The sequence below is a fragment of the Budorcas taxicolor genome, chromosome 6 (genome assembly GCF_023091745.1).
Source record: "Budorcas taxicolor isolate Tak-1 chromosome 6, Takin1.1, whole genome shotgun sequence".
NCBI lineage: Eukaryota > Metazoa > Chordata > Mammalia > Artiodactyla > Bovidae > Budorcas > Budorcas taxicolor.
In genome coordinates, this window is record NC_068915.1 from 65,016,982 (window position 1) to 65,030,974 (window position 13,993).

The window sequence follows — 13,993 nt, forward strand, 5'->3', positions numbered from 1 at the left end:
CGTTCCTAGTATGATATGCTTCTGTTTTAATAAACACTATTAAATATTCTAGTTTTTTTCTTATATGCGCTTTAGTATCACCAATTTTAAAAGCAATTTCACTTAATTAGCCTTAAAAAAAAAACTATCACTGTCCAAGGTTACAAGTGTGTGATTTGCCCCACTGGAAACTAAATATTTAATACTATGAAACTTTTATGCAAGAATATCATCACAGAAGTCTCTTGATAGCAATTCTTGTCAAAGTATTTCTGGAATACTAATTCAGTCTTGAATTCTACATCTTTTTAATAGCCACATTTTTTTCTTTAATGAATTCATTCAAATTGAAGACAAAAGGCTCAAATAAAAAATATACAATGCAGGAAAATTTAGACTTCCACATCCCCAGATGGGTTTACCTAAGCATTAGTAGAGACTGAATATTTTAAGATTCTTTTAAAGAGAAAATTAACATCTTAGTAAAGCATTACTTTATAAAATCTTATATTTGCGTAATCTTAAATCAATACACACAGCTATGTAAACTTTTTTATCTTTACAAAAACCAAGTGGTTGTATACAAATTTGTTTGGAGTTAGAAGGAAAACTAAAACACTTTCAAATTTTACCTTCCCTTGCTTTATCTTCATTTTCTTATCAATATAGGCAGCTGTGAAAGTTAATGAAAATCACATGAACATCATGTTGAGTAAGAGAAAAACCGATCATGACTGTAATGCTATAGGACGAAGTAGACACAGATAATTGTTAGGTATATAATGATGGCTATTCAGGTATAATAAAGGGCTTCCCCATTGGCTCAGCGGTAAAGAATCGCCTGCCGATGCAGGAGGTGCAGGTTCGATTCCTGGGTCAGGAGTATTCCCTTCAAGTAAGACATAGCAACCCACTCCAGTATTCTTGCCTGGGAAAAAACATGGACAGAGGAGCCTGGTGGGCTACAGTCCATGGAGCCACAAAAGGGTGAGACATGACAATGTCTAAACAACAACATTCAAGTATAAAATGTTTAAGACTAGAATAAAGGGACAATCTGTTGTAATAATGAATAAATGAAGTTGGGGAGAAAAATCATCAAAGCATTAGAAAATTATCTTTGCATGGTATTATGCACTGAATGGTGTCCTCCCACAATTTATATGCTGAAGGCCTAACCCCCAATACCTTAGGGTATGACTGTTTTGGGAGACAGGGCTTTTAAGGAGATGATTAAGTTAAAATGAGGTTGTTAGGGTAGACCTGAGTCCAATCTGACTGCTGTTCTTATAATAAGGGAAAGTTTGGATATTTGGATGAAATTTGGATGAAAATTTGGATACACAAAGAGCACAAGGGAAGTGGATGCACTGAAGAAAGCCCATGTGATTCAGCAAAAAGGCGGACATATGGAAACCAAGGAGAGAAGTCTTAGAAAAAAGCAAAGTTGCTGACACCTTGATTTGACTTCTGTCCTTCAGAACTTGAGACATAAGTGTCTATTGTTAGAGCCATCCAGTCTCTAATACTTTATTATGGCAGCCTGAGATGGGTGTCCATCGAAGGAAATGAAAATAACCCCTGATAGAACCCATTGAAAGGCATCAAGTAGTCTGACTCAGAAATGTGATTATTAGGGTTTGGATCAGTACATTTTCAATCTACGTTAAATAATGTCTATGAGTTGTATTGTAGGTGTTAATTATGTCTTTCTAATGGTAAGAAAAACTATTCATTCTACATGTAAGAGATAAAGCATAGTTACACACTTTTATTAATTTTCAGCTTAAATGACCTTCCCTTGGCATTTTTTCATATTCTCCATATTTCTCTTACACTCTCTTCCCTCTCTACCAACAACTTCTTATCTCACTCTCTTCTAAGTCAAGTTTCTTAAAATAGTAGTTATAACATAAATCAATTTTCTCAAAATAGTAGTTCATAAAATTAACTTGCATTCCTACTTAATCTCCATCACCTTGAAATCAGAACATGATTTCATGTCTGTTCCTGCAGAACCTGTATTCAGGGTTCTGTGCCAAGAAGTTGGGTATGAGACCAATTATGAGGCTGGAAGAGAGACATATGATTCAGCTCTTATTCTTTTCTATTTTTCATCATTCCTCTGAATTTTATCTGAGAGAATCAGTACCATCTAGCCAATACCAGTAGGCCTAATTTAATTCATTTATCATTGGATTCTCATTTACATAGACAATTGTTTATTAATTCCTTCTTCTTCATCCTCTTTTCTTCCTCAGATACTTTAATATCATCTTATCCCTGCTTCTCTTACCCTCTGACTTTTCTGAGTATGTCTCTTTTCTGCACTTCTCTTTTTTTCCACCTGTAGTTTATACACATTGGCCTCATTTTACCATCTGATGGTCAGATCTGTGCTGTTCTTAATATGTATCTTCCTTGGATCACTTCTCGAGGCTTCAAGCTATATCTTATACTGCTTGTTCTTCCTCCTTTCTCAATTTACATCTATTTCCAAATCATCTCCAAATCAACTTATTCCCTGAACTTAAAATTCAAGTCATTGCTGGACAGTTCCTCCTGAATGTGCCTTTAGCATTTGAGGGCATATGTGACTATATTCCCAAACTCAAAAGATTACTCTGCTGTCCACAAAGTCATCTCTATACCTTAGACTCAGCCTATGCACAACCGGAGAATCACTTCACCTTTTCACCCTGAACTCATTCAGAATTAGCTCCCAGAAATTGCTGACATATTCATTCTATTGCTGTGGTATGTACACAATAACTTTATGCAAATAATAATTTTTAATATTCATAACTCACCATATTTATGGGATCAACTGGTCCAATGCTGTTTACATAAACATCAGTTTCAATTACTGTGGGCCTCACTGCAAAATACCAATATAAAGAATGTTCAAAGATACAATCAGAGGTGGTGTTAAATCTTATTTAAATAAGTCTTTACTAATCATTAATACTTTATTATTTTAGTTATAAAACATTTTGCAATATGAAATGAAGAAGCATGATTCATTATATAAACACAACAATCTTTTAAATCAATTATGTAACTAAAAAAGACCATTTTTGACTAAATATATTCCAGTGTGTAGCCTAAAAATGTTAAAACAGTTCAAACCTTCCATGAAAATTAATAAAGTTAATTCAGTTAAAACTGTTAGATAATTTACTCTGCAACAGTTATAGAATTTAGGATCGGATGGATTTTAGAGCCTAAGTATTGTTATGTAAGCAAATGTTACCAAGCTTACTCACAGATGAGTAAAAAAGCCCTGATTTGTATCTTTTGCTGATTTCAATGTTGCAAATACTCCCACAATGACTGATGTAGAGATACCACTGTGAAGTTAATGAGTGCAGAGTGGGGACAATATGTAATTAGTGGCTACTGTGAGCCAGTATAAACCAGTTCCAGCAATACTAGAATTTGAAGCACAGTTATGATGATCAAAGGAAGTGATGAATGTAAAGCATCTACCTCTAGGTCTGATTCTTATCGGGAGCATAATCGGTGTATTTACACCTCCTTCTTCCCTTGTTAACAATATTCCTTTGGATTGTTTACAGTTGGCTCCAAGGAAAGGTGTATTTTCATCTAGTTCTCAGAGTATACTATATAGCCACTACTGTGAACTTCATCTGTTGTGTTTTGTACGCAGCCATTTGTGCTTTCTAAGTTAGTCTTTAAATGTCTACAGTCTTATATTCTATCAAAATGTGTAGCACAGGTCAGCCTTTTAAACATTTACTGAATTATATGGTTAACTAATACCCTCTATAGTGAATATTTTTTGATTACTAAATAGTGATTGTGATTTAGGCTTTCTGACTTTGTCAGGTATTTTTGGCTTCCTATAATGAGATTTACCATAGTAATGATAATTTATACTCATGAGATTTTTTTGTTTACTATGAAAAACATTTTCACATAGTTTCTTTTTATTCCCTACTCCCCCAAAGATTCACTTATTTATTCCACACATACTTGTTGAAGAATACATGTAAAGGTTTCAAAAGTAGACAAGAAGGGAACAAATGTTGTAAGAAAAAATTTATAATAGATCTCAAAGAGATTTACATAGAGATAATGCAAATTAAAGTAGAAAAACCATCTTGTACATTAAAAGTTTCTAAAGTAAGCATGTTTCTAGTAATATTTATTCAGTAATCTTTTCTGGATAACTTTATGTGATTTCCCTTTCCAGCCCAGTGTTTATCATTTTTACAATGCAAACATTATATTAGACCTGGCAGGATGAATCTTCTCCTTTAATATGTAGCTGAGTCTGCCTGTCTGATTCCCTAGCCTGTCCCAAATCTCTCTGTCTTGATAACCTACTCTGGCAGAGCCTCCAGGCTGGTAAGCTTCCATGGAAAACTTAAGGCATTTTGAGAAACAGTGCTTATATTATTTTAAAACCATATTTATTTTTAATCGTTGAAATTATAAATAGTCTCAGTATGCAAAACTATAGGTTTCTGTACTTGAGTGCTCAGTTGCTCAGTCCCATTCTTTATATCTGACTCTGTGACACCATGGACTGTAGCCTGCCAGGCTCCTCTGTCCATGGGATTTTCCATGCAAGAATACTGTAGGGGGTTGCAATTTCCTCCTCCAGGTGTAGGCTTCTAGATTTACACAATACATGACGATGTAATTGGATCTACTAACCAACAATTAGATTTCTTAAATAAAAGTAGGTCTTGTAAAGTAGAGAAGGTTTTATAGCTTAACTTAAACTGATGACTTCTAAATGAGTTCTTTCAATCAGCTGCCATTTATTTTTGACCAGCTATGAGTTATAACCAATACATATCATGTTATTAAGCTAATTATAACTATATTCAGAGTGGTTTTTATGCAAGTCAATTAATAACAAGACAATAGGTTTATTAGTTTCATTTGCAAGTACATTTTTTACTAGTTATAAGCAATTAAGTGCAATGTACCTGTCTTATTTGATTAGATTTTTGGTTCCTCTGATAGACCAACAAACACTGAATAACTGCTCTTTATTGCATGATACTTGGAGCTGAACATAGTCTATACCAAGAACTAAATGATTCCTGAGGACATTATTGGGCTTCCCTGATAGCTCAGTTGTAAAGATTCCACCTGCAGTGCAGAAGACCTAGATTCAATTTCTGGGTTGGGAAGATTCCCTAGAGAAGGGAAAGGCTACCCACTCCAGTATTCTGGCCTGGAGAATTCCATTGACTGCATAGTCCATGGGCTCACAAAGAGTCAGACACGACTGAGCAACTTTCACTTTCACTTTCAATAATTAAAAATGTGAGCATCTTTTCATCTGCCTGTTGACCAGCTATATATGTATTCTCTGGAAAAATGTCTATATACATCTTCTGTCTATTTTTGGATTGGGTTACTTGTTTTTTTAAATATCGAGTTGTAGATACTGTTTGTATATTTTGTATGTTAACTCCCCATTGGTCACATCATTACTCATATTTTCTTCTATACCATAGGTTATCTTTTTGTTTTGTCAGTGATTTCCTTTGCTGTGCAGAAGCTGTTAAATTTAATTACGTACCAATTGTTTATATTTTGCTTTTATTTATTTTTCCTCAGAAAAATATTGCTACAATTTATGTTAGAGAATGTTTTGCCTATGTTCTCTTCTAGGAGTTTTATGTTGTCATGTTTTTTATTTAGGTCTTTAAGCCATTTTGAGTTTATTTTTGTGTATGGTATGAGGGAGTGTTCTAATTTCACTGATTTATAAGTAGTTGTCGAGCTTTTCCAATACCAGTTTTTGAATAGACTTAAGTCATTTATTATATATACTCAGAGACGAAAAGATAAAATGCTACTTTGCACTGTACATTCTGTTGTTGCTGTTCAGTTGTTAAGTCCTGTCTGACTCTTTGGGACCCCATGAACTGCAGCACACCAGACTTTCCTGTCCTTCACTGTCTCCCAAAGTTTGCTCAAACTCACACCCATTGAGTCATTCAACCATCTCACCCTCTGTCACCTCTTCTCCTCTTGCCTTCAATCTTTCCCAGCCTCAGGGTCTTTTCCAGTGAGTCAGCTCTTCATATCAGGTGACCAAAGTATCAGAACTTCAGCTTCAACATCAATCCTTCCAATGAATATTCAGTGTTGATTTCCTTTAGGATTGACTGGTTAAATCTCCTTACTGTCCAAGGAACTCTCAAGAGTCTTCTCGAATGCCACACTTTGAAAGCATCAGTTCTGTGCTCAGCCTTCTTTTGGCCCAGTATCCATACATGACTACTGGAAAAACCATAACTTTGACTATATGGGCCACTGTCGTCAAAGTGATATCTCTGCTTTTTAATATGCTGTTTAGGTTGTCATAGGTTTCCTTTCAAGAGCAAGTGTCTTTTAATTTCATGGCTGTGGTCACCATCCAAAGGAATTTTGGAGGCTGAGAAGAGAAAATCTGTCACTATTTCTACTTTTTCCCCATCGATTTGGCATGAAGGTATGGGATGGGATGTCAGGATCTTAGTTTTTTTGAATACTGAGTTTTAAGCCAGCTTTTTCACTCTCTTTTTCACCTCCATCAAGAGGCTCTATATTTAAATAAAAATTAATTAAATAAGCTTGAATTTAAATGTACTTGCTTAGCCATACTAACATATTTCAATACTCAGTAGTCAATAACCATTTTCAAATATCCAATACTCATAAACATAAGGCTATTATTAATATATATGACATATAATTAATACATAGAAATTTAATTATTGAGAGTGTCTTATTAGAGAAAAAAGACTGATCTCTCATTCTGAATAAATGTCTCTTTTAGGCAGAAGGCTGAGCAACTTACCCCTGGGCTTATACCTAAAGAGGGGTAAAGAAAAAGAGTGGTAAGATTTAAAGGAAGAGAAGCAGTAGAGTCTTTACACACTCACACTCACACTCACACTCACACTCAGTTCCGTTCAGTTGCTCAGTCATGTCTGACTCTTTGCAACCACAGGGACTGCAGCACTCCAGACTTCCCTGTCCATAACCAACTCTTGGAGCTTGCTAAATCTCATGTCCATTGAGACAGTGATACCATTCAACCATCTCATCTTCTGCCATCCCCTTCTCCTCCTGCTTTCAGTCTTTCTGAGCATCAGGATCTTTACAAATGAGTCAGCTCTTCAAATCAGGAGGCCAAAATATTGGAGTTTCACCTTCAGCATCAGTACTTCCAATGAATATTCATGACTGATTTCCTTTAGGATTGACTGGTTTGATCTCGTTGCCAACTGAGGGACTCTCAACAGTCTTTTCCAACACCACAGTTCAAATAAATCAATTCTTCAGGGCTTAGCTTTCTTTATACTCCAACTCTCACATCCATACATGACTACTGGAAAAAACATAGTTTTGACTAGATGAACCTTGGTTGGCAAAGTAATGTCTCTACTTTTTAATATGCTGTATAGGTTGGTCATAACTTTCCTTCCAAGGAGCAAGCATCTTTTAATTTCATGGCTCCAACCCCCATCTGTAGTGATTCTGAAGCCCCACAAAATAAACTGTTACCGTTTCCATTGTTTCTCCATCTATTTGCCATGAAGTGATGGGATCAGATGCCATGATCTTAGTTTTCTGAGTGTTGCACTTTAAGCCAACTTTTTCACTCTCCTCTTTCACTTTCAACCAGAGGCTCTTCAGTTGTTCTTCACTTTCTGCCTGGAGAAGGCAATAGCAACCCACTCCAGTATGCTTGCCTGGAAAATCCATGGACAGAGGAGCCTGATAGGCTGCAGTCCATGGGATCACGAAGAGTGGAACATGACAGGACAACTTCACTTTCACTTTTCACTTTCATGCACTAGAAAAGGAAATTGCAACCCTCTCCAGTGTTCCTGCCTGGAGAATCCCAGGGACAGGGGAGCCAGATGGGCTGTCATCTATGGGGTTGCACAGAGTCGGACATGACTGAAGCGACTTAGCAGCAGCAGCAGCACTTTCTGCCATAAGGGTGGTGTCATCTGCATATCTGAGGTTACTGATATTTCTCTGAGCAATCTTGATTCCAGCTTGTGCTTCATCAAGCTCAGTGTTTCTCATGATGTACACTGAATATATGATAAATAAGCAGGGTGACAATATACAGCCTTGATGTACTCCTTTCCTGATTTGGAACCAGTCTGTTGTTCCATGTCCAGTTCTAACTGTTGCTTCCTTACCTGCATACAGATTTCTCAGAAGGAATGTCAGGTGGTCTGATATTCCCATCTCTTTAAGATTTTTCAACAGTTTTCTGTGATCCACACAGTCACAGGCTTTGGCATAGTCAATAAAGCAGACACAGATATTTTTCTAGAAACTCTCTTGCTTTTTCCATGATCCAACGGATGTAGACAATTTGATCTCTGGTTCCTCTGCCTTTTCTAAATGCAGCTTGAAATTCACAGTTCATGTACTGTTGAAGCCTGGCTTGGAGAATTTTGAGCATTACCTTACTAGCATGTGACATGAATGCAATTGTGCGGTAGTTTGAACATTCTTTGGCATTACCTTTCTTTGGGATTGGAATGAAAACTGACCTTTTCCAGTCCTGAGGCCACTGCTGAGTTTTCCAAATTTGTTCGCATATTGAGTGCAGTACTTTCACAGCATCATCTTTTAGGATTTGAAATAGCTCAACTGGAATTCCATCACCTCCACTAGCTTTGTTCGTAGTGACTCTTCCTATGGCCCACTTGACCTCACATTCCAGGATGTCTGGCTCTAGGTGAGTGATCACACCATCATGATTATCTGGGTCATGAAGATCTTTTTTGTACAGTTCTTCTGTGTATTCTTGCCACCTCTTCTTAATGTCTTCTGCTTCTGTTAGGTCCATACCATTTCTATCCTTTATTGAGCCTATCTTTGCATGAAATGTTCTCTTGGTAGCTCTAATATTCTTGAAGAGATCTCTAGTCTTTCCCATTCTGTTGTTTTATTCTATTTCTTTGCATTGATCACTGAGGAGGGCTCTCTTATCTCTCCTTGCTATTCTTTGGAACTCTGCTTTCAAATGGGTAGATCTTTCCTTTTCTCCTTTGCCTTCACTTCTCTCCTTTTCTCAGCTATTTGCAAGGCCTCCTCAGACAACCATTTTGCCTTTTTGTATTTCCTTTTCTCGGGGATGGTCTTGATTACTGCCTCCTGTACAATGTCACAAACCTCCATTCATAGTTCTTCAGGAATTCTGTCTATCAGATCTAATCCCTTGAATCTGTTTGTCATTTCCACTGTATAATCATAAGGGATTTGGTTTAGGTCATACCTGATTGGTCTAGTGGTTTTCCCTACTTTTTCAATTTCAGTCTGAATTTTGCAGTAACAAATTTGTGATCTGGGCCACAGTCTGCTCCTGGTCCTGTTTTTGCAATTTAAAATGCAAACAGCAAAAGCATTCCTATACTCCTACCTATAAAATAGTCATTATGTATGTTTGCTTCTCAACTTAAAAATGCAGATGTGAGTTCTAGGCTATTTTTGATCACTCTTCCCCTTGGTATATTTGTTCTGTCACTGTACAGCAATAGTGTCTAAACAAAATACAGTGGCTTAGAACTTGTACCTCTCCCACAGGGAATTAAATCAGACAATCCACAATCAACTTTCCCTCAAGGCATGTATTAATTCCTAAATTGTGTATGTGCACATGTGATGCTGAGGAAACAAATATAAAACAGCTTCTGCACTCTAAGTTACTATGTAGAGATCTCAGCTACTTAGAGAAGTCTAGGGCCACCAAGGAGAGGGAATCCTAGTACAACCCTCAGGCTATAAGTTGAGAAATTTCAAATGACTGTGCTCTAGGAGAAATAAAAGTTTTATAAAATGAAATACACCAATTTTGGCCAAATGAAGTTTGGCCAAACTCAGCCTGACTACACAAGCAAAACTGCATCAACTTTGCAGGAAATTACATCATCTAGAATATCTATTGTTTTTAATATGACTTAGTGGCATTCAATAAAATATTAACACACATTTCATGAAACAGAAGCAAATCACCTTTAACCAAGACATAAAATGTAAGTAATCAAGTTATTGTGATTATCAGAGACTTTAATATAACTATGAGAAAATAGATGAGATGATGTCAAATTTGATAAAATGCCTAAAGTTGATTTAAAAGTTATTAATGTTTAAAAGTGATTTTCAATAGAAATAATTGAAGAAAATGAAGTAATGTGTATAAATTTTGAAAAGGCAATAATAGCCATTCTGGGGTTTTGCATACATTGAAAATATGATTCAAAACTGAAGGCCACACAAAAGTATTTTCACCTAAAAACTGAAATAAATTTTTGCCAGGAGACTTACACCAAAAGAAATAGTATAGGGCATATATTTCTAAATGGAAATACAGTACTGAAAAGAAGAATATCAGAAAGAGTAATTTCTTTTTTAAAGTTAATTGTTGTTCAACATTTAAAAATAATAGTTTCTTTTAGTATTTTAAAATATAGAATGAAAATATGTGAATGTAATAGCAAAAAAAATAAGGACTACAGTTTATGTAGTAAATGGCTTGTGAGGTCCTTAAATCATGCTAAAGTTACTAATGTACGAGTAAATCTAATAAAGAAGGCATATTTTAATCACTAAAATTGATAAACAATTGTACATATAATAAGATAATGTAAAAAGAAAATAGAATTATGACTAGATGATGAATTCAAAACAGGGAATGAACTGAGGGAAAATAAAATCTGGATAAAATTGATCGTACAGCAAAAAAAAAAAAAAAATAGAGAGCCAATATATTGGAAACCATGCAACCCCTCACTCACCACCAACCAAATATACACCACCCACAACAACCAATTCATTCAAAGTTGAGGTTTTTGCTCTACAGACAAAAGAAATACTGATAAACTAGTAATCTTACAAGACACTCAAGAACAGTAAAAAGAAATAGGAAAACAGCAAGGAAAGGATCCATACCAAAATGCTGAATAAGAAATCAAGATCCAATGCAAATTAACTGTGGAAAAATCCCCTCAATTCACATAAGCAGGAAAAAAAAAAAAAAAAAAAAACCCTGATTAAGAAAAAAACAAAAAACAGATACACAAAGTCAAGCAATCACTTGGGGATAAGAAAAACTTCCTTGTATCAGAAATTCAGAAACTAAAAATGTGCCATTCCCCCAACACAAACACGTACATAGGAAGAGATGAACAAGAAATTTATTGAACTTGGGAAAGAAATGGAAGATAATATTATAAGATAGAAAAATAAATCAATAAACTAAAAATAATGAATAAAAAACAAGGAAAATATCAAGAGAATATAAATGAGTTAGAGAGAATTCAAAGAGAATGAAAAAAAATAGAAAGCTATGATGAACACACATGTAATTGAAGCTTAAAAAGAAAACCAAAACAGTTAAAGAAAACCAATATTCAACACTATAATACAATAAATAAATAAATCTATCCACAGATGAAAGAAAACCTGAAATTGCATTTTAAAAAGACATTGATTACCCAGAAAAAATGTTACCAAAAATGAACAACTCTAAGATACATCTTAACAAAAGCATCCAGCTGAACGACAAAGAAAAATCCATAAAGTCCTCCAGCTTTCATAAAACAGAGATTGAATCAATAACCAGGGCAAGAAAATTGTATTGGCATCAGATTTTCTCAAAAATGACACTACAATTCAACATCAAAAAAAAAAAAAAAAAAAAAAACCACCTAATTAAAAACAGGCAGAGAACCTGAATAGATGTTTTTGCAAAGAAGACACACAGACATATGAAAAAATGTCCAGCATCACTAATATCAAGGAAATACAAATCAAAACCACATTGAGTTATCACCTCATGTCTGCAAGGACTTCATCAAAATGACAAGAAATAACAAGTCCTGGTGTGGATGTAGAGAAAAAGAAGCCCTAGTTATTGTTGTAAGTGTGTGTGCTCAGTCACTCAGTCATGTCTAACTCTGTGGTCCCATGGACTGTAACCCACCAGGCTCCTCTGTCCATGGAATTTCCAGGCAAGAATCCTGGAGCAAGTTGCCATTTCCTACCCCAGGGGATGTTCCGGACCCAGACTTTGAACCCATGTCTCTTGTGTCTCTAGCATTGGTGATGGGTTCTTCACCACTAGCACCATCTGGGAAGCCCAGGGAACTATTTGTAGGAATGTAAATTGGTAGAGCCACTTTACAGGAAAATAGTCTGGAGGGTCTTTAAAAAATTAAAGATAGTTATTCTGCCCATTTTTTATCAGTCAGATCATTTGCAAATTTTTTTTCCCATTTAGTAGTTTTTCATTTTGTTTTTCATTTCCTTTGCTGTGCAGAAGTTTTAAGTTTAATTAGGCCATATATGTTTAGTTTTTCTTTTATTTCCTTTGTTTTAGGAGACAGATCTGAAAAAATATTGCTATGATTTATGTCAAAGACTAATATACTTGTGTTTTCCTCTAGGAGTTTTATAGTTTCCCATCTTACATTTAGGCCTTTAATCCATTTGGAGATGTTCAGTATCACTAGTCATGTTGCCATTTGCAGCAATATGGGTAGATTTTGAGGGTATTATGCTAAGTGAAATAAGTCAAAGTAAAACAAAGTAAATTTAATCTCATATGTGTAATCTAAAAAACAGATAAACAACCCCTCCCCCCTGCCAAATGCAGACTAATAGATACAGAAAACAGTTAATTGATAGAAAGGAGAGGTGGGTAGGGACAAAATAGGCGAAAGGGATTAACAGGTACAAACCTATAGTTATAGAATGAATAATTCATGGGTATATAATATAAAGTATAAAGAATATGATCAAAAATAGTTTTACATTTTATGGGACCAGACAATTACTAAATGTATCATGGTGACCATTTCATAATGTAAAGAAATGCCAACCACAAAGTAGTACACTTGACACAATATTGTACCTCAGCTATACATATTTTTTAAAAGAAACACACAAAGCATGTCAACTCTGAAATAGTATAATAAAAGAAAACTCAATGAAAGAAAGCCTGAACTAAGAATATCATATGCAGCCAATGTGTCCTTCTAACACTGGGTCAATGAAACAGTTTTCAACATAGAAAAACTTCTCAAAAAATATACTAGATTGGAGAGAACCGGGAAAATAGCAAGAAAAAAAAAATGCTAATGGTGAGCCTTTTAACACATATCACAGCAGATCAAATACTAAAACAAAGATTAAGACAAGGATGTGAGACTATTTACAATTGTTATATGTTGTTGTAAAGCAGAAAATATGTTAACTAAAAATAATAAAGCATTGGAGAGGAATAATTAAAACCTAGAAAAAGCTTGCTGTTTCATGGATAATAGGTGGGCGTTAAATTAAACCAAAATCATCTGATAATAGAAAGATCAAAGACTTTAAAAAAGGGGACTAAGTCCATTATGAAAGTTAAAACTATAAAGGTAAAGTAGAACAAAAATATAAAGCTTTGAAAATACTAAAATATAAACATTATCAATTAAAGTGCAAATAATCCAATCTCATACAGAAAGACAGTAACTATGACTAAAATGTTATGAAGGAATTGAGAACAAACCTATCAGTCATATTGACAAATATAATGGAATCAAATGATCTGTTACAAGAAAAAAAAACAAAACAAATTGTCTTTATCTTGGACTACAGAACAAGACCTAATGACATGGTGCATACAAGCGATATAGCTAAAACAAAGTGATCAACAGAGGCAAAAATTAATGCGGACAAAAAGATACAGGCAAGTGGAAACAGTAAGAATACTAGGATTAACAATATCTTGATATCAGATGAAGGAAAATGAAAGTCAAAAAGCCTTGCGATCTTCTGTGCTCAGTCATGTCTGACTCTTTGTGATCCCATGGACTGTAGCCCATCAGGCTCCTCTGTCCATGGGGTTTTCCAGGCAAGAATACTGGAACAGGTTGCCATTTCCTTCTCCAGGGAATCTACCCAACCCAGGCACTGAACCCATATCTCTTGTGTCCTGTCGCAGTGGCAGGCAGTTTTTATTCTTTAC

General features: G+C 35.1%; 1 protein-coding gene across 1 annotated transcript in view; it reads right to left on the reverse strand.

Moving 5' to 3' along the window:
• The window catches only part of GABRG1 (gamma-aminobutyric acid type A receptor subunit gamma1), an 84,557-nt gene that overhangs the window by 35,351 nt on the left and 35,213 nt on the right, over window positions 1-13,993 (reverse strand). Inside the window, exon 3 of the mRNA XM_052642001.1 lies at window positions 2,790-2,857. Within this exon, the coding sequence (XP_052497961.1) occupies window positions 2,790-2,857 (68 nt within the window). The remainder of the gene's footprint in view (window positions 1-2,789; window positions 2,858-13,993) is intronic.